The following is a 26,643-nucleotide window of genomic DNA, read 5'->3' as shown; positions in this document are numbered from 1 at the left end:
AACTTATCTCAATTCTTTTGGCTAGATTATAAAGCAGAGGGGTTAGTATTTTATTTACTACCTTTCAGTGTCCCTTACCTTATTTTCATAGGATTCTTCTTCATGGTAAATGTTGCCCAGGCAGGTGTGTTTTCACAAAATAAATTATGCACTAACAACTGTTAAATCAGTACACTTTATCTAGGTTGCAACAGGCTTTGAAGAAGTATTGTGTTCCATAAGACCATCTTGAGGCTCACTGGGTGGTGTCACTGTACTTTGTTGGACTACCTGCCACTCATGAAGTATCTACCATGAGTGAAAAATAATGGGATGGATAAGTTCTGTTTCCTTAGGTTTATCCCATCATTCTGAGCCTGGGATGTTGCCTTTCAAACTTCTTCAGGTAGAGGACAAGGTTTGTTCACTTTGGTGTTGCTTACCATCTCACAGTGATTTCATTGGTTTGGAATACATCACTCCATGGCTACAGATTGGGATACACTCATAAGTATAAATAAATAAATATATATATTGCAGAACAAATGCCATAACCCCCAACATGAAATATAAGGATCAGCTCAGCTATCTGATTTTGGCCTGATCCAATTATGATGATAATTCATGGAAAATACTGTTCACAGTACATGAATTACTTTCAGGGTGAAGAGCATACCTGTTCTGGATGTAGTGTGGTTCTCTCCCCTGTGATCTGTGCAGATGCTTTCTGTATGGATAGTGCTCTCTCACACACACACACAATCAATGTGTAATTCTAGATGTTAGTATCAGAAAATGTAAATATGAGGTGCTTATATGTAGTCTCAGGATAGAGGGTGCATTGACACAGGTGGAGATACATATTACCATGAGCAATTAAGTGAAACTCCTGTGGAGGCTGGTGTTACTCCTATTGATGTCTGGGAAAAATATGTAAGGACCTGAGTAGAAGAGCCCCCAACTTTTCCCTCTTCTCCAACAGTGGAGGATCACACTTTTAACACTCTTGAGGAGAAGCCTCTTTTCACCATCCCAATGACTGGAAACTGGATGTGGTAAGAATTCCCAACTCCACTTGTAAAATCTGGAGGGTAATGCACATTGTGGAGCCCTGAGGAACAGTGCTCTGAAAATAGCACAATAGGTGAACATAGTTCCTTAAACTTTTAAAAGCAATCTGACCCTGATTTATTCAATATGATGAGTGGCAAGGACAGACAGAATCCCCTTTAACTTTACTCATGATAGTCCATTAGTGGTGGCCCATGATCATATAGTGATATCATCTAGTACCTAGATGGGCTTATGGAACACCTCATTTCTACAGAGCCTGATGGAGCCAGTAGTAAGAATAATCATATTGGTTGCTAGTGCATTAATACACACACATACATGGTTTCAAACATTGTGTTTCAGTATTTAATACTGTATTTCTTATTGTGAACAACTGACCAAAATAAGCATGAACATTTTATAACAGTTTCAGTGGAACCCACAATTCTTAACTGGCCAACTGATTCACTCTTTAATTGACTGATAACGCAGTAACAGGTTCAATAATTAACTAAATGGATCACTAACCAACTTTCTAGCTAACCTCAAAGTAACAAACTGACTAACTAACTCACTTTTGTTTTTTGTACTGTACTTGTTTTCTTTTTATTTCATGAAGCCTTAGTATGTTGTCATCATCATCACTGTTTATTAGCAGTATAATCTGGAGTTATGTATTAAAAACCAAAGACTGTTTAAAAGTGCTTATACAGTGTAAGAAACTAAATATGTGTTTTTTTAGGAAATTTAATATCTTAATAACCTTGTCAGATAATGACTTACTTATTGTGAGCAAATGAGTAAAATAAGCATGAACATGCATAATTATTTTGAGGGTATTTTGTATGTGTAAATATCACATATGAAAATTGTATAATGTATTTAAAGTTATTAACTACTAACATGATTTGTTGGTTCAGAAGTTTATGACAGTTTTTATCCTGATTTATTAGAGAAAGGTGATGTAAGTATTTTTTGTTACAGATGATGACACCAGAAGAGAAACACAAATATGAAGTCATGGCTATGGAATATAAGAAAGGAACCACAGAAGGAAAGTATACTTCTGATGGTTTTCTGATTGATGTAAGACTCGCTGAATAATTATATCAGACTTATGGTATAGAATTTTTTGATTTTTTTTTAATAAACAAAAATAAGCTTTATTCGTTAAAGCAATGACACTTAACTGCATAAAGGTTGAACAATTTAATGGAGGAGTGCAACATAGCAACAAATCATTGAATATATGTATAGAATGTTAATATTCAACAGTAAAGTAAAATAAATCAGTAGGAAGGACTGCATTAAGAACAGTAAATCCAAACCTCTCACTGTTTTGTTTGTTGACCAAAATTCCAGAACAAAACAAGAAAGTAATACCATTACAAAGCAAATAATTCCCATCACAGTTCTGATAACTTTTCAAGAGGTAACTTTGTTATAATAGGACAGGATAAAATAAATATAAATTAATAAATTATTCTAAACTTACTTTATCAAGTCATATAGTTTTGACCACCAGATTACAGTCTAGGTAAGAAACTGACCCACAAGCATAAAGAAGCTGACATTTTCTTATCTTAGTTAAAATATTAAAACAAGCATTACTTATAGTTTGATTTGTCTGCATATAGAGATAAAAATACTGTTAAGAAGAGATGATGATGGCCTTGTATTCCAAGGATTTTTTATGGTGCATTTGATTATGCAATCTCTTATAACACAGTTTAAATGTTAATACAGCCAAAATAGAAAATTATTCTCCATTCACATGGAACACATTATTTTCAGATTCTTTATCACAGCCATAAGGCTAAAGCTAATTATCTCTCTGGATAAATATGGAAGCTTATTATGGCATTCACAAAAGCACATGTGAGAATAGAAAAAAACCTTGGTGTACCAGCTTAAAACACACCCAACAGTTTTAATTTTAGTTTCATAGTATTTTATGCTTTTTGAAGTTATTTCTTTGCTTTGTTTTTTAAAACCTAAGTGTAAAAAAATCTATAATATGTAATTCAACAAACTGAAAGTGTAAAATAATGAAATGGATAAGTCATTTCACAAATGTAAGTCATTTCATAAATTTAATGTTACCACACATCCAGTGTGTAATTCTTGTGAATGATTAAGATTTTTAGTGCATGTCTTATAATGTTGAACTTAGACTATTAAGATTACAAAACTTCAAGATTTGATGTAAATGTATATGGTTTGATTTTGTTACTTATCGTACAAGTGCAGTAACAACGTAGTTTCCTTTCAGGATTTAACAAAAGAGGAAGAAGAAGTGCAGAGAAAGGAACAGAGAATGTTTAGACAAATAAAAATGTTAATTGAACAAATGGGAAGCCCCCAAGGTAGGGTACATTTACTTTCATCGAGTTGCTTCCATTTACTCCAGTAGGAACTCTTGTATGATAATATTTCTTTCATTACTTCAGATGAATTTTTATACATTAATTTTGTGCCACTGATAGTGAAGGTAATGATAAAACTAGTAATACTTTTACTAATTTTAAAAATTATCAGTATAAAAATGAACAAAAATAGTGATGTATCATGATTTACCAAAGTATTAGATTCATTTACATATTGTTACTACTAATTCAAAAATGGAACATTTTCAAGGTAAGATAGTTTATGTTAGTTAAATAAACATATTTAAGCTCTTTCTCTCAATAATAGTTCTGTCTGTCAAACTGATGAACCACGTTTTGGTGTTTCTATTGTTGAAGTAAATTTAGAGAACTTGAACTAAAGATGCACACTATTTATGTATGTATGTATGTGTGTGTGTGTGTGTGTGTGTATTATACCCATAGTTTTTTAAAAGCCAGAACAAAACACATTAAAATTTTTAGAAAAATTAAACAAAATATGCTGTATTTAAAATAAATATATTTAAAAAATTAGTACAGTAGCTAATTTTCTTCTTGCCCCTCAGAATTTATTTGTGAATTTGTGGTGTCCTGATGTGTTTAACTGTGACATAAAAAAAGAGGTAAAAATGGCATGAGGAAAGTAGCTCATGAACCGTTAAAAAAATAATTTTTAGAGATAACATTGTTAATTTGAGTATTGAGAAATTATAGCCCACCAGCTTATACTCATCTCTGCTTATTTTGGTGTGAAGATGCCAATATTATTTTTCAATCCATTTGAAATGCATTGTGAAATGAAACCACTTGTCAAGCATAGTTACTACCAAAAATTACTGCTCCATTGGGCATAATTGGATGCATAATTTTGACCTGGGCCAGATGTACTTGCCAGAGGTAACGTCCAAACAATTTTATATCTGGAACACCTTATTGCTTCATATGTTTTATTTGTTGTGAATTACTGGCCAGATTTTTTTTTTTTTTTTTTTCATCCTAGGGTATAGGCAGCTTGATCACAGACTGATCAAAGCAGCTTCTGCTTTAGACCCTCTTTAGGTGTGCTTTTGAATATGTCACACCACACAAGAGCTTAAAAGGTTTATAAAGCAATTATTGGTGTCATAAGTGTCATCTATAGTAAGATCTGGTTATTATACAAGTATAGTATAGTAACTTAGTTAATCAGTTATCTAAAGTGAGTGATGCTCAAATAATAATAAAAAAATTACCAAAAACTGCAAAGTCTGCACTAATTAACTCATAACTTTTGTTACAACAGTGAAATTCATTAGCACATGAGAGTGCATGTTATGAAAGGAAATATGCTGTTGGATTTATAAGTTATTTTTCTTCCTTTTTATCCATAACAAATAAGTTTGTTTTTTTTCCTCTTCCTAAGATTATTTCTGTTATCTATTTTGTAATTGTTCCTCTGTTTTAATTTCTTTTTGTTAAAAACTTGAGAGTGAATATAAAGTTTCAAAGAAATGTGTAACCAATGCTCTGTTTACTATTAGTAAAATCTGGTGTTATAAATTAAAAACCAAAAACTGTGTAAAAGTGCTGATACAAGTGTGCAAAAAATTAAATGTGTGTTAAATTTCCTTAAATTGCTCTTACAATATGCACACAAACAGTTAATGTAAAGTAGAAGAACCCAAATGGATAAAAGTTTAAGTTCTTGGCTTCCCGATCGTTGTATTCTGGTTTATGCTGATATGAAGTAAGAGTATTGAAGTCCACTAATATTGCCCAATATGGGATTATATTTTGTGTCATTATATCAAGATATAGTTTGTTTCTAATCTGGTATTTATATACTTTCTTTTGGTGCTGATATTCCCCTAAAGTAAATATGTAATATCTTACTCAAATACAATATTCAGAAACTTAAAACCTGAACAAGCATATCTACCTTGAGATTAAAGTTAAGTTTACATTTTCATTGACATTTTCTTAATCAGCAATGTTTTGCACAGAAGTAGTGTAATTGCCATCATAAAAAGGTAGGTAATGTTGGAGGAGGTCATATTATGTTTTGGTACATGACAAAAGATAGGCCTCAATTTCTGAATGTTCTGTACTTATTTGTATATATGTTATCCATAATACCCCACTTTCACATCTTTCATACAACATTTTATGCATTTATAAGTGGATATTACATAGTTTCTACTTTTCTCACCATAAGTTGGATTGTTCTTGATAACAGGTTGTTCTGTTCATGTTTCTGCCATGTTCTATTTTTGTGACTGTTTCATCTATTATTGAACATTGTGCTTTCATCTGAGGCATAACTTACACAATTTGCATGTAGTATGCAAATTGATATTGTATTTGACATTGTATACTGATATTAGTGGCAGGTATATTGTATGTGGAAATGCTTAATGTATATTGTTTTCTGTCTATAGATCTGGTTTTGTTCACAACAGGGTTAGCCCTAATCCTGAACACTTATACTAGTCTCAGTTTCTTTTATTATCAGATGTGGTTTGTATTTTCTGTTTTGAATATGTTTCAGTTAAGCTTGTGGGTGCTTTTATCACATGAGATGATTTCCATAATTGAATTTTTATTTATTCTGAGTCTATTTTGAGATTTGGAAATTAGCTGAGTATTTGTACTACATGATATCACTTGATGTATTTTTATATTTAATTTTTGTTTGCCACCATTATTGGTTGTTTTTTGTTTTTCTGGTTCTTTTGCTTAGAATCATAATATCTACTTTGATATACCTACAGGTCTCTGCTCTTGACTGTCTCACCACAAGGCTGTTATGTTCCTTCGAAACCTTTGCCTGTTAGATGTTGTTGCAAAGTGCTCCATATATATACACATTTATATCTTTCAAAAACAAAACCTTCATTTTTGTCCTAAATATCCACTAAGGGAAAGTTCACCAAAGAGTGATCAAAGTTTTAACATTTCATTTTAGCTTTTGTTCATCATTCCATCCTGTATAATGTATAATGGTTTTATTATATTTACACTTATTAATTTAGCATCTTTCTGTGGGTCAACAGTAGTTTATGGACTTCCATTAGTACAGTTTGGAGTTAGTTTACTGTTGGTAGACAGAGTACCAATAGCCTATTGTGAAGTCTTATGTTCACATACATAATAAAATTGTCAAATACATTAGCATCTTTGTAGCAAAGTGGTTCTTTATGATTCACTCCTTGACTCTGTTCCAGATGACTACATTGTATGAATGTTAGATATACTCAACTGTTTCAGTTTAAGTTGGTCAGAGTGCTTTGATTTAGATAGTTTATGTAGAGTGAGTGTTAAGTTTTGTTATTTTTAGAAGTGCTAGTTTATTATAAGTTTTTTTATGTAACTGGTTAGTAATCATATGTTGTATACTTCAATAGTTATGAATTGGTGATTGTTATATTATTGCACCATGTTACTAGCACCTTCCAAGTTTTTCCATTAATTTTAAATTAGTATTATATATTGCATCATAATATCTAGTAGTGTGTGAAACATTTTGGACCTCTGTCGATGTATAAATATGCATCGAAATTTAGTTCAATAGAGTTAAATCTGACTTGGATGATTGTGAGCTTAGCCATAAAGAGCATATAGTGGTATTTTTATAGGGAATTTAACACAGATTGTATTGTAATAAGAGAACAGGAGAAATAACTTGTCTTGTTAAATTGTGTTCTGGAGTTACTGAACCAGCCTATGTGAAATTTGATGTAAAAAAGTGTAAAGCTCTAGATACACCTGTGATAATATTATCAACAGAGTAACTAACATTTGTATATACATTTGATATGTTTTAATACATTTTGGTCTTATTTTGCCCTGTGTTGGCTTGGCTGTATGTCTGAGGGCTTGTACCACCAATAACCAGGTTTCAGTGTTCACAATAATTGGAGTACAGGTGGTTCGTAACATAATTTTGTGCTTAAAAACAAACAAATGCCTAAAATGTCTTGTTTATCATGATGTTTGTTGCCCATTAAGCATGGATGTTTGGTCACATCTCTTCATATTTGCATTTTGCAATGACTTTGGTTTTCTGGCCCTTGTACCATTTTGGAGTCCATCACAAAAGCAGGTGAATGTATATAGATGAGCTCTGTTATATTTGCTTAATTGCATTAAGTATATTCATTTTCAGGATTCTGTTTGACACTTGGTGTTCATCCCATGGATTGATAGAATCCATTTCTAGTGAGCTTTTGTATTTTCTGCCCAAAGCCCATGGTTACCCATTTATGGGCTTTTTGGGATTGTGAATAATTTTGACTTTAAAACATGCAGTACAAACAATGAAGATACAGTAACTAAATACAGTCTCCCCTTGTGTATGAAGAATCTATATTGATATTGATTCATCCATTCAGGAACTCTTTATCTTCACCTCTGTGTTTTGTCTTAGGCAGCCATAGTATAATTCTTGATTCCATCGCCCTTGTTTTCAAATTTGAGGTGTCTGGGATTGAAAGATTTTTCAGAGTGTGCATGTCTGTGTGTTTTTCAAAAACAAAATCCTCCATCAGGACTTTTGCAAGTTACATAGACCTCTGCATTTGACTCAAACATGCATATTTCATTTTCTAGGCTGAAGTTTAATGAGAAGATGTTGCCTTTTGGATGATATACTTCAATACAGTGTCTTCTTAGGTAGTGAGAGTGTGTATTTAAAACTTTCATATTACTTAACCTCTGTGATCTTCCTGGGCAATCCAAGTAATGCTCTATATCCCACACTCATGTTCACTGCAGATTTAGAGGTTCTCTGGACTCCTGCAAGTCATGCATACTTCTGCATTAGTCATAAAAACATACACTCCACTCTCTAATAGAGTTTCTTGGTAGGAGCATGACATAATATTCCTTCTATGTGAATAAACTTAGGGTGCCATCTAATAACTGATGGTATCTCAGTAGTTTTCTTTTCAATCATCTCTGTGTACATGTTTTTGTATATTATATGACATTAAATATTCCATTTGATGTTCCATTTCAACTAGAAAAAGGGATCATTTTCATTTTTTTTTTTTTTTGTGTGTTGATATACTCTTACTGTCTTTCCTTTCTTAAGCCTGTCCCTGGGTCATTTTTTGGCTCTCTCTTGGTGCCCACTAACTCAGCTGGATTCTGACTAGCCATTTTAAATAAGGATAAAGAGGGATTTACTGACATTGGAGTACTTTCTTTGATGGTATATACATCTGGGCTGTCTTTCTAAGAACCTTTCTCTGCAGAAGCAGAACATAGTATTCCTCCTACCTACTTATGCCACTGCATGTATATCATTGTTAATTCTACCAATGTAATAACACTATAAACTGACCCATATGCTACTATCCACTAGGATATTATGGGCAGACACTCATAAGTTGCTGATAATAATGCTTTCTTTGTTTCCTTAGGGTCCAGTCCTTTTTTTCTCATCTACTTTACTTATTCCTTTTCTAAGGATATGTTTTTCTTGAATTTGCTCAAACTTTGCTTGTTTACAATTTCTTTTGTCAGTTTATCTCCCTTCTATGTAGTTGTGGTTTGATGGTTCTTGCCACCTCTACAAAGTGGCTATTCTAAGTCAGTCTTTCTGCAGTAAATCTGACAGATTTGAATTGTACACTTTTAGAATCAAAATGAATTTTAAATAAATATTTACTTTTGTTCACATCTACAGTTTTCATCACAACTTTAGTACAAATCTCTCTTATGGTGGGAAAGCATAACTTGGGTAAGATCCATTAACACACTCGCAATAAGACAATGAAGATAGAAGAGTGAGGTATTGTGTGTAATGTATATATTATGCAAATACATAAAATGCATTCAGTAATTTTGAACCTCAACAAAGAAAGACTTTTAGGATATAAGACATAAGTACCTATTGGAAATTCATTCTAATCCCAAATGTAAAACATTAGATGCATTTAATTAGTAAGTTTAAGTATCAAGTTTTTTAGGAACTTTGTTGGCCACACCATAAATCACATTAAGATATCTTTTTATTTCTGTGTGGTGGAACAATTTCATCCACTAAAGATTGCTTTTTATTATATTCAGATTTTATGGTTGTGTTCAAAAGAAAATCACAATATTTCTATTATTTATTATTGTATATACATTTTCAGTTGCTTCCTCTGCCATCAAAGCTGTAATCTAATGTATAAAAATGCACCTAATTATGTGTCACAAAAAATAGTTATGTAATGTACATGTTATGTTAATGTACACATCCAGTTAAGAATAAAAAAATTTACAAACAACTATCATGCAATCAGCCAAGTAAAATAAACATGCATGAAAAATAACCAGGCTGTAGTAAGTAGAAGTATTTCATATGAGGTAGAAGTTTCCACTGTCACTCTTAAAATCTTTAATTTTAATGTTATCTGATAAGGGATAAATGTTTAAAAGCAATTGTGATGCTGTTTGATTGATATTTAATTCAGAATGCATCTTGTGTATCCACTGGCTTTTTTGTGCAAAGTATTTCTTTGTTGGTCACACTTCCCAAGGTGTTGAAGTCATTACATGTAATGTTAATGTCACAGTCCTGTGAACAATGACAAAGGATAGCTGATTAATAGTATACTTTATTTTGAAGATGATTTTGGATCTCAAACAATGAATCATGGAGCCCATAAAGCCAAGGTTACGCTATGGATGTATAAATTTGTAGGCGACGTATGAGCAATGCGTTTTTAGGGATCATGTCTTTAAATTTGAAATAGTTACTCATACAACATATCAGTTTAAAACAATTGTATACTCAATTTGTGGATAAATTTTGTTATTCAAAATCACTAAGTTTTGTCTTCTATCGAATGTTTACCAGTAAAGGGTAGAATACAATAAACTATTTAGCTTCAATATTTACTCTTATTAGAAATGTACATAGTTTTGAATAATTCCTAGTAATACTATTAATTAACTATACAGATATTTTTGTAACAGATCCTTTGTGTCATATACTTCATGGAATCTGGAAAATCAACTAACTATATTATAGGCCCAGTGAATTAAATTGTAAATTAAATCCTTTATAAATTCAAAAGGTAAAAAGCTATCAAAATGAAAATATTATTCAGTAGACATTGGTTTATTATAATACTTAGTTGCAAAACTTCTACATGAGTTAACTGTTTTACTATCTAAAAAAGATAAAGTATTATAGATTTAATATTATTATGTTGACTTTTACAAGTAATTTTGGAATTCCTAAATATCAAATTTATTCAACAAAATTTAAACAACAAAAGTACCAGTGACGTATCTTCTGTGGTATAATGATTTAAACTATTGAGACAATCTTTAAACTACCTTTTTTCATGTTGGCTTAAAAAATTTGCTAAACCTGATGCAACCTATGAATTCAGACATCCCATCAAGTTGTTTGTAATGACAACCATTAGAAAAACAATTACTCTTTGAGAAATTCTAATTTGATAAAAGCAGGTTTAGCTATATACCTAACAACATGAGAATTTTGAACAATTAAATTACAGTTTCGTGACTTCATGTAATGCTAAATTTGTATATGAAGACTCAGTGTCTAGACTAGCAATGTAGACAGGATTGTTACACTATTTTAGAAATGTATTTGTAAAAATCATAATTTATTATAAATTTATTAGTTAATAAAATTTGAAGAAACAGAAAAAACTGTTAATTCATAAGTGAAGGTTCCTTAACTTGACACAGTTGGTTTAACCTTTTTGCATCAGGCTCTTGTAATTTGAGGAAAATGTATTGCAAATTTTACTTGTGCAGCAATAAATACAGCAACTCTGAAATTTCTTAATCTGTCCTTAAAAGCTTGTAAGATTTTGTTGATCATAAGTATCTTGTACACAAAAAATGATATTGTTTTCATTGTTTTTACTAAGAATATGTTATCTGTCTTAGTTACTTGCACTCTTAACATTTAATACATCAAATTCCAAATGATTCTCATTTTAAGTATAAAAATGTTTATAGTTTTTGTATTTCATTTGCATAATCTCTAAAACTTCCTGAATGAATATCAAAAGTTTTTAAAGGTAAATGTTTGTACTTTAGTTTTTACATAATACCATTAACTCTAGCTATTATCATTTACGTACGGTGTAATGAAATGATTAAAATTAGGAAATAGCAGAGCCTCCAAAAGTTATTGTGGGTCCAGAGTTAACCACGTACATTTGGGTGCCCATAATAACAGTTAACAATAAAATGCAACTTTCCAAGCCTTTTCTGTGGCAAAGTTTTTAATGCACTCTGAAAAGTTAATATGATGAGCTTTGACCCTATGATGGCCCCAAACTGGAGGTAACCCCCTCTTCATTACCTCACTTATCAGTGCTCCTAGGAAATAGGAAAAAATACATATCTTTTAATTTTTTGAAGAATATATTTCTTGGGTTAAAATTGTAATTTTAATTCTTTTCATTTCTAAATATAATTAACTTTAATATTTTCATTTTTTTTTCCTTTATCACTTATTATTCATCTTGACACAAGTCAGTTGCATTTGAGACAAATTATAGTGGCTGGCAGAAATGCAACCCCACGATAAAATTTTTGTGCACTAAATAATATTGTATGCTTTGAGAACTGATGCACAGTTGATGTATATTTAGAAAAGATTAAACATTTCCATTGTTGCATTTTAAAACATAATCCATAATTAACTAAAATATAAAAGTAAGACTTAACTACAATTTAACTATGTATAACTATAACATGTTTAGATAAGAGTCAAACATGCAGTACTAGAGTTAAGTACACATGCATATGTAACCTTTGCGTATCAATTGAAGGTGGGCATGGCATCTTTTAGGAAATGACAGAAGTTATTACTTCTTTCAACAACATTCATACAGAGAATGTCAATGTGTTAGTGAAATAATTTAAGTAAATAAGAACATAAAATTGTCAATTAATATATTAAGTATTAGATGTGAATAGTGCATGTGCTGAGTGATACTTTTCCTCATCTCAGAAATCTCAAATTTCCTTTATGTAATCCCTAAAATCTCCCAAATACATTTCAGAAGTTTTTTTTCAGTAAATCTTTATATTTTATTTATTATTTTCTCTGCCCTCACTCAAATCAAGATCTTTCAATTTGACCAACCCGTTAACCACCAAAAAAAAAAAAATCAAAGTAAATATACATTGTTCTTTTTTCCTTTCTAGAATGATTTCAAATTGTAACATGAAACTAACTTTCTTATCCTAAGTACATTTAAGCTCATACAGTATACATCTGTTTATAATTAATTTTTTTATTTATTGCCATTTTGATTGCCCTTTGAACTATGTCTGACTGCCATTCTCACCATTAAAAGTTGTAAATCACTCAGAGCACATGCAACTTTTGTTACACTATCAAATTACATTACCAACATGCTGCTCTCATTCTTGCCTCATAAATATTTTTGTATTATTTTTATTATTAATGTTACCTAATCTAATCTTAACTAACTTAAAAATATCCTAATTTTTACATTTTAGTTACTTTTATAATAGTAAATAAAAATAAATGTGAAAACCAAGAAATAAAGTACTTATCCAATCTTCTTTCTACTTACCCTCATTTGTTGAAAACATTTAAGCATACATTTATATATTAATGATAGTAAGGCACTAAATATTTGTTTAATTAAATCATGCACCAAAGAACGTAGATTAATAACATGAAAAGCGTAAACAGTTTCTCCTGCCTCACAATATTTCTGGCTTTCTTACAGTGCAAAACGAGCCATTACAAATTCATTCAAGCTAGTCATTCCTTTTCTTGCTGGAGCATTGCTTGTACTCTGGGTGAAATTGACTATTATCTGTTCAGAACACTGTGTTATGCAATACATCATTTGATAGATGAAAACCTTGCTTTCTCTCTGTTATATATAATATGTAATTACATGAGAGAGCTGTTAACAAATTCTGAAAGAAAGTATATGGCAGGAGGAACCTGATTTTCTGTTGATACTTCTGTAACCAAACAGAATTGAAGGCTACAGAATTGTTTGTTTCTTTGAGCAATAAGGCTTCTATAGTGAGTAATGTAGATTTTATTTTCTTACTCTTTCAATAGGTGACAGAAAAAAGTAGAGAAGACAAAATGCCTAAAGTATGTCATACTAGGAGAAATTTAAGATTTTTTAAAATATTTTCTTTTAGAATTAGGAACTTAAAACTTGTATGCTATTAAAAATGGTTTGTTAGCTAAGATTTTATGCTATATTAATTGGTATAACATAAAAAATAGTAGTTTTGTAAAATGTGGGATGTAAGACACAAAACTTTATTGTGCGTAGTAAAGGAAACCTATGGCAAAAGAGTTAAGTGAGCATCTTACAGTCAATTTGTACACCTACATGACTGCCATTGTGTTATTGAAGGTATGTGCCAGTGTACAGAATATTCATTGTTGGTCACATAACAATACATCAAGTTTTAAGTAGTTTTCTTTTAAGGTGTCTTTTGAAATAAAAGATTGAAAACTTTGATTCATAACATATGCTATAATATTAATTTGATTCACATGCACTGATAGTAAAGGTGTTTAAGTTATGAATGTAACATAGTGACTTGCAAAGAAAAAACTTGAAGGTGGTACCCATTGTGAAAGGGCAAGTAGGACAATTTATATATTTTAGGTAACCTGTGAAATATACCATAATGAGAGCCAACTTGTCTAATTTTGTTACAAATTAAACTTTTTTTTTCTTTTTAATTTAAACAAATAATTCTGTAAACATCTTTCTTTTGCTACTGTAGTACCAGATTCTAATCTCTTGAACTTAGTGTTATAATTTAAAATAGTTAAAACCTTGTTTACAGAGCCTTTTCTATTCAAAATTACTGCACCATTACCTTTGTCTAGTAATTACTGAATTATCCAGTTATCTTAGATAACTTGACTGCAATTTATGTAAACTTTCTTTGGATCAAAAATATGATATTCTGAAAGTGCACAACCTGAAGTTTTAGTAACTACAGTTCCAAATGAAACATGTTTTTCATGAATGAGTAACTATACATAAAGTTAAAATCTTCTGAAATTAAAACTATACACATCTACAACCTTGTTAGAAATTCTAAAAAACTTCCTCTTTACTGATTTCAACATATATATATATATATATATATATATATATATATATATATATATATATATATACTGTTCATTATACTGCATATGCAAACATCTATACTGTTCATTATACTGCATATGCAAACATCTATTCTTATTCTTCATATGCAAATCTGTCTATACTGTTCATTATACTGCATATGCATCTATTCTTAATCTTCATGTGTCAAATCTGCGGCAGACATCGACGACCATGGCATGCCAGACCTCTGTTGTCAATCCTCCTTATCAACTCGATGTTGCTCATTGAGTTCTTGGTGACATAGTTATTGAGGCTGTCGATATATTTAGTTCTTTGACACCCTCTGTTTTTCCTCCCTTCTATTTTTCCACATAGCATCTGTTTCTCTATCCCATTCTTCCTACAGATGTGTCCTAGAAATTCCATTTGTCTCTTTCTTATAGTTTTCATGAGGGACCTTTTGTATCCTGCCAGTTCCATGACTTCCACATTTGTTTTTCTTTCAGTCCATGATATTTTTAGCATCCTTCTAAGGAACCACATTTCAGCAGCTTCTAATCTCTTCTCTGTGTCTTTGTTCAGTGTCCAGCTCTCACAGCCATATAAGAGAACAGACCATACATATGATTTCAAGGTGTTAATTTTAGTGACATTTGTTATGTTCCTGTTTGTGAATATGGACATTATTTTACAGAAAGTATCCTTGGACATTGCAATTTTTTTCTTTATTTCTGTGTCACTCTTTGCATTTGATGTTATAGTATATCCAAGATATTTGAAGCTTTCGACTTGTTTTATTCTCGCGTCCTTGCCGGTTATGCTACATGTGGGTATAATTGATTGTTTTGAGATAACCATGCACTCTGTTTTCTTTGCGTTTAACTGCAAGCCTTTTTCTTCACTCTCGTCTACTGTTGTTGTGAGGAGAGTCTGTAGATTTCATTCAGAGTCCGCAATAAGGACTGTGTCATCAGCATAGCGCAAGGTGTTGATGTTGCATCCACCTACTTTGACTCCCTGATGTTCATTGATGTTTCGTAGGATTATTTTGCTATATAAGTTAAAAAGATCTGGTGAAAATACACATCCCTGCCTCACCCCTTTTTCAATTGGTCTATATTCACTCAATTCATTTTCAATTTTGATAGCTGCCATTTGCTGCCAGTAAAGGTTTCTAAGGATTCTTAGATCTTTAGCATGGATGTTCAGGTCTGACAACATGTCGAATAGGTCACCATGTCTCACTTTGTCAAAGGCTTTAGAATAATCGATAAAACATAGATATAAATCCTTTTGTACTTCCAGTGATCTTTCCATGAGCATGTTTAGAGCGAAAATTGCATTTCTAGTGCCTTTATCAGCTATAAATCCAAACTGAGTATCAGAAATCTCTGGTCTTATCTTATTTCTCATTCTAGACATGAGCACTATTAAAAGAACCTTGGTAAGATGACTCATTAGACTAATTATCCTGTGCTGTTCACAGTCAGTTGTTCCGGGCTTTTTCAGCAATGCAATAAAGACTGATTTTTTAAAGTCTTCCGGTATTTCACCCGTGTCATAAATAGTGTTCAGTAGTTTTGTCACTTCCTGGATTCCCACTTCTTTTAGGGCTAATAAAAGTTCAATGGGAATGGGTATGCAAACATCTATACTATTCATTATACTGCATATGCCAACTTTGGTTTTGCTTAAACCATCCCCTGGCAATAATCTTTGTAGTTTCAAAAGCATAGATACTGCTGTTTTGTTTACATTTAATTCAAGATGCATCTTGTTTATCTACATGCTCTCTTTCATGTTGGACACACCTCCCAAGAAGTCAAAGTCATAAAATGTTATATTACACAGTGTATTTTCATTTAAAACATTTTATATAGTATTACAGAAGAATAAGATATTTTATTCCATCAAAATCACTAAGTTACAAAATTTTAAAACATTTAAGTTGTAAGTGACCATTATCTCCTTAAACCTTATTGGACACTGCTAACATCCAACCAAACATCCAAGTTTACCCATCTGTTGGCAACTTAAAACTTATCCAAACCATATTGTTATCCTCAGAATCAAGAAACTTTGAATTTGATAAGATATAGTGATAATTATTTGGAAATCATGAAAGTGATTCTAGCAGAACTTGCCATAAATTATGGGTTTAAAGAGTTAATGGTGCCACAAAAATTGATTTGGTGTATTGTAAATATAACTCATTTGGAATATGTACATGTACAAAGTCTTTCAAAATCATGCTTTGTATATTATTAATGTTTTGATTTACTAATCATAAACAATACTACTTTATATTGATTTTTTTAATTTTTTTAAATTTGGTTTGTATAAATATCATTAAATGCAAAATTTTATTTTTTGATATATTGCAAAAATAGTGTGTATATGTGTAAAATTGTGCAAAAAGTCATGCATACATGTCCCTCTGGAGTTTCAAATGTTCCAGTATTGGATATGGCCACAACAGTGATGAGCAAGTTTGCTGCATAAAATATTTATTCAGTTATCAGTGTTTCTGGCCTGCCCATAGATATTTGTGGGACATTATTTTCTGTTCCACATCTAGTAAAGCAGTTCTTTTGAATCTATTCTAAAAATTGTACTTAAAATTTTAATGAGATTTCAGGATTAAAAGCCAGAACCTCTGCTTTTGTGGGCTTAAGATTTATGCTGCAGTTCACCACAGCTGTACATACAAGGTGCTAGCCTCCTTCCTGTCTTGATTGTCATACTGGTGTTAAAAGCAATATAAAATTTGTCATGCATGTCAGTGTGTGTATAGTGTCATAATTGAGCCCTGTTTGGACTTGTTCAATAGCTGATTGTATTTCGTGAAATTATATGTAAGACACTGTACTTTTTTTCTGTATAAGAATATATACAATGCTACATCATATTTACCATAGCCAGCCCAGAGAATTGATCTGAATCTAATCTAATTTTAAGTATTATTTAATGTCCCCTGATCTGTAAAAGGGTCTGTTCTTAAAACATCACTACATTTCAAGTTACTTTTCAAAGGGAGTTGCAGTCTGTTTTCCTACACATACCAGTGGTTGAGCCCAGACACAATATAAAGTGTTTTTGAACTGAACATAATATGAAATACTTTTAAAAAATTTGTAAAGGAAAAAATTGCTGGAGTCTTAAATTTATGTCTATCACTTTGTACTTTTATCTACCATGTTTGAACTAAATATTTTGTACAGAAAATTATTTTTATTTATCTACTTGTTTACTTTTTGTAAAGTGTGACCACTGTTTCTGAAAATAAGATTATAGGCCCAGCATGGCCAAGTGGTTAAGGCACTTGACTCGTAATCTGAGGGTCACAGATTCGAATTCCCGTCACACCAAAGATACTTGCCCTTTCAGCCATGAGGGCATTATAATGTCATGGTCAATCTCACTATTCTTTGGTAAAAGAGTAGCCCAAGAGTTGGCAGTAGGTGGTGATGACTAGCTGCTAAAGTAGGGATGGCTAGCACAGATAGCCCTCGTGTAGCTTTGAGCAAAAATTCAAAACAAACGGTATAACTGTATTTTGGTTTCTCTTTTGTTTTGGTCAGCTAAGTAAAATGGATAGATGCCTTATAAATTTCAACCTTTTAATTTTATATTATACTTTCTGTAGATGTTACAGATGAATTGCTGTATATTGGATGCTCTAATATTCTGTGTATGACAAATGAGAATGTGTATATTCCATTGGAAATTGGTATTGTTGAGTATTCCATAGGAAGAGGGATAATTAGAAGATTTCATAAGTTTATTAATTCAGGTATGTTGACACTGGTGAATATATGAAAAAGTTTGCTGTTATTATGAGTATCACAAAATAATTTGAAAGTTGGAATATGCTATCAAAAACACAAAAATGAGCTTTACAAGTATTACGTAAGATTTTAAGATATATCATGTTTTTAAACAAATATTTTGTGATCTAGAACCCAGTTATACCATTTTACAGAACAGTTTCTGCCTTTTATGTTTACAAGATTTTGAAGATACGTACTAAACAAGAATGTTTAAGAATGGATTAATTGTTTTTAATTAAATATTAATGAGTTGCTAAAGGATTTAATATTAGTGTTGGCAATAGAGCTGTTCATAAACACAGTAATTGTTCAATGTCTTTTTAATATACTATATTAAAATATTTTTGTGAAAATTATAAAATAACCTTGGAACAACTAATCAATTATTTAATGTTTCTAAGAAAGAACACACATTTAATGCTATCTTCAAACCTATGAAATATTAGGCAATATCAAAGATAAAGTAAATTTAAAGTCACGATGATAAAAGACAATGAAACATTGATTTTAATTATTTATTACAATATAAAATATTGTGTATTTATTACTTTTCCCTTAAAAAAATTTTGCAACTTTCAACTGTGTGTTAAAACTAGTTTTTATAGTTTTAAATCTTCTGGTAGTTTCTTGAAAAGAATGTTGTTTTTCATTAACTGTTACCCAATGTTGCTATTTTATATGCATTTCTCATTGACAGTTAACAACACAGAATATTTTTATCCTGCAGTTCACTTCATATGTATACTTGAATGGGGCATGACTTTTTAATAACTGTATTTTAGCTTTGAATAGGGAAAACTAGTGTTGACAAATAATGTAAAACACCACACTCGATTCATTTATATTCAAATCAAATATTTAATTATCCAGTCTTCAAGACTGAAGTGCAAAGTTGCTGATCTCTTTGTTTGTGTGTGTAAATAACCATTTAACAGAGGTAGCTTGATGAACAGTAAGGATAGCTTGGCACTGATGTTTATTGTTTATGCTTAAAACCAGTGCGATCGGGTATCTTTGACTGTTCTTTTGAAAGAGCTGTTTCCAGGAAGTAACAGGATTTGATGTTTCTACAAACAACATTACATGCATGCTTGATTGGTATTGAATTTCGGTGTGTGTGGAAATGTTTTCCTCCTTCAAGGAAAATATGAATCAGTTTTGCATAGTGGGGAAAAGCTTCAACATCCATTAGACTAAAGTAAGGGTCAGTTGCACTGGTATATAACAACATAAGTTGTAAGAATTCATTACCAGTTGTTTGCATTTCTGTGTACAAACAATTAAGTGCCTGATTTGAATAACAGTAAACTAGGGTGATTGATATTATTATAAAACAATGAGTTTTATGTTATAAATTCTGATAACCCTTTATCTTATTTTAGCAGTATACAATGAAATTAATTATTTAACACTGGTTGGAAACATGTATACATGTTTAATAAAACTCTTTGGATTAAAGAAACTTTTATTGCTTCATCTATTCATAAGGGGAAAAATTACACCTATAAATTTTAAAATTGAAACATTTAAAACTATCAGAAATATTTTCTTATTTAATTTTTCTTACTTATTTATTCACATATTTAGTTTCTATTTTTCTAAGGTACCATTCCTACAGGATATACAAGGAGAGCCAAAGAACATAGTAAGTTTAAAATTATATCAGTTTTTGATAAACTTGTTATTAAATACTGATGGAAGTAATCATTCTAATAGGTACAGATATTAAATCCTTGAATTGCTCTTTAAAAACTATTAATTTTAAAAAAATTAGGCTCAAATATATCTACCAATGATTATTACAAAAAATGCTATTGCTGCATAATTTTTGTATAACTTTGTGTAATAATTAAGAACAGAATGCTATGTTAATGAATTCCATGTATTACTTTAAACTAACAGTGTAGTGTATCAGATTTATAAATTAATAATCTTTAAAAAAAAAGAGAGCTGAAAATGAACTGTTGTAAGCTGGACTGTTAAATGAGATTTTTGAATTATTGTTTGGCTAGGAGGAGGCTCATTGTCTGAAATTAGTTAAGCTACCTTGTAAAGTTACATGTAAAGAAATAAAATTATTAAGTGGACTGGACTTTGGGTACTTCTTTTCACTAAATAATCTGAAGATTCTCTCCAACAACAACAGAAACTATAATAACAATGATACTCTTATGTGGTTGTATTTGACTTCATGGATGTAAAAAAAAAAATTGGAAAACAAATTCTATATATATTTCAAGTGCATGTTTTTACTGCAGTTCGATGTTTATAGTTGGAGTTGGCACTCATCTTTTTGCAGTTTAAATTCCAGTATAAAACCTGTGCAGGGTTCTGGTGTAAGCTGTACCACTCCAAGCTGTTCTAAATATGTGGGAAAGAGTTTTTTTCAGCAGAGCACATAACATCTTTTTATTAGTGACTTTTTGTGAAACATGCATGTATTTAAACACACATCATTGTGTATTATTTCAAACTGCACATCTACAGTACTTATCACTCTGACTTGGCTGATTTAATTTTTTTTCACTCAAACTTGTTATAGAGATTGTTACCTGCTTAATGTGGGCTTATTTGTGAAATTTGTCATTATTATTCTATAGAGGAACTACTATTTTTACATGTGTTTACAATGGAACTCAAGAATTCTAAGTTTATTCTAATAATTTTATATATATATATTTTTTTTTTTAACAGGTGAACAATATCATCAGATTCCTATATTTAACTTTAATCAAGGGGATGAAAATTATCATAGAGTTTATCTTCAAATAAAAAAATTTATTAATCCAGATGAAGTGGACCCTTGTCCTCCATTATTTTGTCCTTCAGATCAACTTTCTCAAATGAAAGGATGTTTAAAGTGGCTGCACGAGCAAGCATGTAAGACAAATTTATGTGCTTTCTGTTTAGTGTTAGCTGAGTTGTTATTAAATTAATATATTTATTATTGAATTATTATATAGATTAAATTCTTAGCTACCAAGACATCTGTTTTACTTTTTGTCATGGTTGTCTAATTTTATGAGTGTCATGTCTGTTCCTAATTAAATGCTTACTTTCTCTTAATTTCTTCCAATAAGGTCTTGGTGGGTCAGTTGTAAGTTTATGAACTTATAATATGAAAATCCAGATTTCAATACTTAGTTGTAAAGATAACCCAGAATACCCATTATGTAGTTCTGTGCTAAATTAAACACAAATAATACTTAAATATTGTGTTATGTGTGCACAAAGTGCTATGAATAGGTTTTTAATTCTTCTTGTCAGACATGATGTGTCTTGAAATAAGTAACCCATAATATTGGTTTTTCATGCCATTTTATGAGAGATCTATGTTTCAACCATTTTTTCTGGCCACCATGTAGTTTGAAATTTAGCCTGTTTACAGTCATTGGAGGGAGGTAGAATAAAACACTGTTCTGTGTATTATATTGTGTAAACTTAAAATCAGAAATGTAAAATGGAGAATAAAAGAAAGAAATAACTAACTAGAGGTAGCTTCATTTGATGTAATTATTTTGATCTGAATGTATGACTAGGTTACATATTTTTTCTATAATTTCATTGATTAGTTTATCAAGAGTTGTAACTTAACTCTACTGGTATACTCATATGTAGTATTTTTGTATGTTTGTCATAATAAGTATCAGTGTACCTGTCTTTATTATACTGTTCAATGAGTAATGTTTTTGTCATTGAAATCAATTATAAAAATGTAAATTAAGGCATATTTTTGTGTTTAAATATTTTAAAGATTTTACTTGCCTTTCAAGAATGAGAGTAATAAATAAAAATTGTGGAAATTGAACAACACATGTTAAAAGAAATAAAACAAAAATATTCTAATACAGAATAAAGCTGCAGTTTTATAAAAGAACTAATAGTAAAGAAATAATTTTATGAAATATTATCTTTGTGTCATCTCTTTTTTAATACATTTGCTCATGTGTAATAAGCTTCTGGAAGTACCATACTTTGTGTTTGCTCTTAATAAAAAATTTTCAGTAAATTATATCAGTCTCATTCTTGTGCTAGTTTAGTTCCTATATTCATAAGTACAGAATAACCCAATAAATACACTAACAATGACTGAAAATCAATAATTCTGAAACTAGATATGTTTTTAATTTGTAGGTGAACGAGGCCATCAAACACTAGCATGCTGGAATTTAACAGTCTTGTTGTCAGAATTGCGATTGAAAGTGAACCAACCTATTCCTAAGGTTATTGCAGAAGATTACTTAACTAAAACAACCTTTGATTATATTCCGAACACGAGGTACGTTATAAGTAATACTATTCACTCATTCCTTATAGGTCAGTTCATTTGACCAACTTTGTAACCATTAGAGTTCCCGTACTATACTTTTAATCCTTTTCCCACAGTCATCTTTTTTCTGTGCATTTCACAAAGTTTTGATGAGTTACATTCAAAATTTAAATAAACAAGTTTTTATTAAGCTGTATGAAGGCATTTGGCATAAAAATGTAACTTACAATCCATATTTTAATAGTATATAAGTTTTAGGTTCATAGTTTAATAAGGCAATATTTTCAAAAAATGCTGAATTTCCTCAAGTAGAAAAATTGTGGCATTTTCTTTCTAGGCATATACCCTCTTCTGTAATCTGCAATGTCAAAATTCCTTGTTATAATGTAATTATTACTCAGACAAAGCTTGATTTTCAATCTTATTTAATTATAGAGCCATCAAGTAGAAAATCAGGACTTGTGTCATGCTCATGTGTTGCATCCTTTCAGAAATTGTCAGTAATTCACTCAGACTTGTATTACTATATTGTTTATAACCAACAAAATGTCAATTTCACTTTCATTTCAAGTTTTATTCCCAAAAGAAACAAGACATCAGTGGACTTAACCAAATTTTTAATAGCTCTTCCAAAATTAGAAGGCCCGGCATGACCAAGCGTGTTAAGGTGTGTGACTCGTAATCTGAGGGTCGCGGGTTCGCATCCAGGTCGCACCAAACATGCTCACTCTTTCAGCCATGGGGACATTATAAGTGACGGTCAATCCCACTATTTGTTGGTAAAAGAGTAGCCTTGGCGGTGGGTGGTGATGACTAGCTGCCTTCCCTCTAGTCTTACACTGCTAAATTAGGGACGGCTAGCACAGATAGCCCTCAAGTAGCTTTGTGAAAAAATTCAAAAACAAAAACAAAGAAAATTAGAAAGCCAGAAAATTATAGTTATGGAACATTGTCTGTTTTTCCATGTTGTTATTCTGTGTTTTCTGTGCATTATTTAAGGAAATAAAATGTTATTTAGTGCAGTAGTACTATTAGTGTAAGAAAAGTAGGGTTAAGTGTCATCAACAGTTGACAAAAACAAAAAATAGACCCAGGTAAGTACTTTACTACTAGTTTTTCATATATATATACATTTTTTATTATTATGAAAGTAACTAAAATATAAATATTTGGTAACTTTTAGGTTAGATTAAGTATAATAAAGATTTTTCACAATGTACACTTGTGAATAATTATGCAATATGTAATTTGATAGCATGACATGAGTTGCACATTTGTTATATGATTTATAACCTAATGTGGCATGAATATTTCACATGACTCAAAGGGCAATATGTAAGTAGAAATAGATGTATACTGTTACAAGTGTTAAGGTATTTAGGATAAACAAATAGTTTCATGTTACAATTTGAAGTCATTCTAGAAAGAAGAAAAGGGTAGTTTAGATTTATTTTGATTTTCTTTTGGGGGATTATGAGTTTGATCAAATTGACTAACCTTGTATAGAGTTAAAGTAATGAAAATAATAACTAAAATATAAAGTTTTACTGAGAAAAAATGTTTGAATTCTATTTAGGAGGATTAGAAATTGCACAAATGAGATTTAAGGATTTTCAGGTTAATAAAAGTATTTTTATTTTTAAAGTTAAAAATTATTTTGCACTGAACTAATAAAAATGATTTTTTTTCCCTGGGGAAATTTTTAGTAGAAACACTCCAATGAAAAACTTGGTTTTTGTGTATAAAAATATGTAATGTTTATTTAAAGTCTGTCAAATTTTAAGAAGATACACAATCTATATAATAAGTTATAGTAAGAAAACTAATGAGAACTCAGTGGCTACAAACTAAATTCAACTGAGCCTCTAACTATTTTATATGTCAAGTGTATCTTCATGAAACTTTGAAAGATCTCAGAAAATATTACAAGTCTCCTGCACATAAAAAAATGAGATTCTTTAAGTATTTTTGCTAAAGATTTGTCTGTGAATATATTTGAATTAGGATGTTGAATGTTCTGAGTGCAAAGTGATTTTCATGTTGAAATTGAAAATACCTGTTTTAAAAGTTTTCAGGTTTCACTTGCATAACATCTAAGACATTCTAAGTAAATATCAAACTTTTTTTTCTCCAAAATTTATATTTTACCTTTTTTTTTCTATTCTATATATACTTGGACATTTTGAAAACTTTGTAACCACCATAAAAAGAATTAAGTAAATCTAAATTACTTTTTTTCTTTCTAGAATGATTGCAGATTGTAACAGGAAATTACATTGTCTATCCTAAATAGCTTGAAGCTTTATATACTTGGTTTCATAGCTCTTTATGATGTGTAAAACTAATAATCCTGCCACAAAAGTTGTAAATCAATCAGAGAATGCATAGCTCACACCATAATACCTCATGAGGAATTTTTATTATTGCTACTTATTCATAATCTGACTTTATTTAACTTTACATTGTAGTTAATGTTATAATAAATAATGAATATTCATGAAAAACAAAAATATAATACTTACCTTTAACCTCTTGTTTTTCATTATTAGTTGCTGATGAAAGTTAAGTCTACTTTTTTTCTTTCTGAAAGTGCTAGTACACTGAAGAATAACATGTACAAAGCAAGCAATGTCCTTTAACTCTTGCTAAGAACTCAGCTAATTCTATCTAAATATTGACCCCAAATTGATATTTACGGTTTTCATATAATAAAATTTGATTGTTTTGTCTATATTCACAAAATTTGGAAACTTTTCAGTAAGCTTAACAAACCTCTGAGACAAAAACAATGAGTTTTAACTAAATATTTTTTTGTGAAAAATGCTATTATTTATCCAGCAGGAATTGGAAATACTTCAATATCTAATACAGAAATACATTATTTAGACTTAGAAATTAAAATAATTGATAAGGATATCAATATAAATATTTTTGATAAAAGAAAATATTTTACCTTTCCAATTTATGGTTTACCCAATTTTAATAGTAATGTACCATACCCTACTGTTATTCAGATATTGTAAAATTTGTAATAAATTACAATATTTTACCAGTAATGTTGAAATACAGATACAGAAATTAATAATTAATGGATTTAATAAACAAACTTTAAATAAAATTATTAAGCTATTCTGTAACAAATATAAGAATATATTAAATAAATATAAATAAATGAAAATTAGAGAAATTTTGCTTAAAAGTTCTAAACTATTTTTAGTTACAAATAAGGTCACTTAACATCTTGACACTATTCTGTGTGGATGTACCTCTTGCTGCATTTGAAAGCTTGTAATTGGAATGAGTACACTCTAAATTCCTTAAGGAGGATTTTTGATTTTCTGGATAAGTTTTTGCTGATCACACAGTCTAGCACCTGTAATTCATCTTTCAAATGTGTGCCTTTTTAACTGTCAATGATAGATTATATGCCTACCATGGTCGTAACGGGTAACAAGGAACAAATGCTATGAGGGAAAGTTAAAAAGCACTTTGAAGAGAGAGTTCAAGAGTACAGAAGAAGGCTGGAAATGCCCACAAAGCCATACAAGCTGGAGACAAGAAAAAGCAAATCAAGAGGAGGAAGGAGAACTTTGGTATTTACGTTTACAAGGTTCTCAAGCAGGTCCAGAATCTCCAGCAAAGCTGTATCCATCATGAGTGACTTTTTGAAAGAATTGCTGCCAAAGCTTCTCACTTGCTACAACAAGCACTCACGAGCAGGAAGATCCAGAGTGCAATATATCTGCTTTTACATGAAGAGTTGGCCAAACATGCCAGTACACCAGTTTGAAGTAATTGCATTCTTCTATTTTCAATTCAAATGGCCCTTTTTAAGGCCACCAAAAATCTCTGAACACTGGGCAGGTAGATGTTTTGATGTAATCTCCCTCTTCACAGACGTCCCATTAACTGAAGCCTGCAAGATAGCTTCAGAACTTTATATCCAAGACCCCCAACCCATTGGTGCACATCCCCAGCAACCAATTAGCCACCACTATAGAATTCATTACCACCAAAATTAACTTTATGTT

At 30.6% G+C, this 26,643-nt stretch overlaps 1 protein-coding gene across 1 annotated transcript in view; it reads left to right on the top strand.

The window, feature by feature from the left end:
• LOC143235849 (protein maelstrom homolog) overlaps nt 1-26,643 on the top strand; it is a 58,365-nt gene that overhangs the window by 6,133 nt on the left and 25,589 nt on the right. Inside the window, exons 2-7 of the mRNA XM_076474088.1 lie at nt 2,017-2,118; nt 3,305-3,398; nt 18,159-18,305; nt 19,946-19,987; nt 21,037-21,222; nt 22,477-22,621. Of these exons, the coding sequence (XP_076330203.1) occupies nt 2,017-2,118; nt 3,305-3,398; nt 18,159-18,305; nt 19,946-19,987; nt 21,037-21,222; nt 22,477-22,621 (716 nt within the window). The remainder of the gene's footprint in view (nt 1-2,016; nt 2,119-3,304; nt 3,399-18,158; nt 18,306-19,945; nt 19,988-21,036; nt 21,223-22,476; nt 22,622-26,643) is intronic.

The sequence above is a fragment of the Tachypleus tridentatus genome, chromosome 12, assembly GCF_004210375.1.
Source record: "Tachypleus tridentatus isolate NWPU-2018 chromosome 12, ASM421037v1, whole genome shotgun sequence".
Lineage (NCBI taxonomy): Eukaryota > Metazoa > Arthropoda > Merostomata > Xiphosura > Limulidae > Tachypleus > Tachypleus tridentatus.
This window is presented reverse-complemented; position numbering and strand designations above follow the sequence as displayed.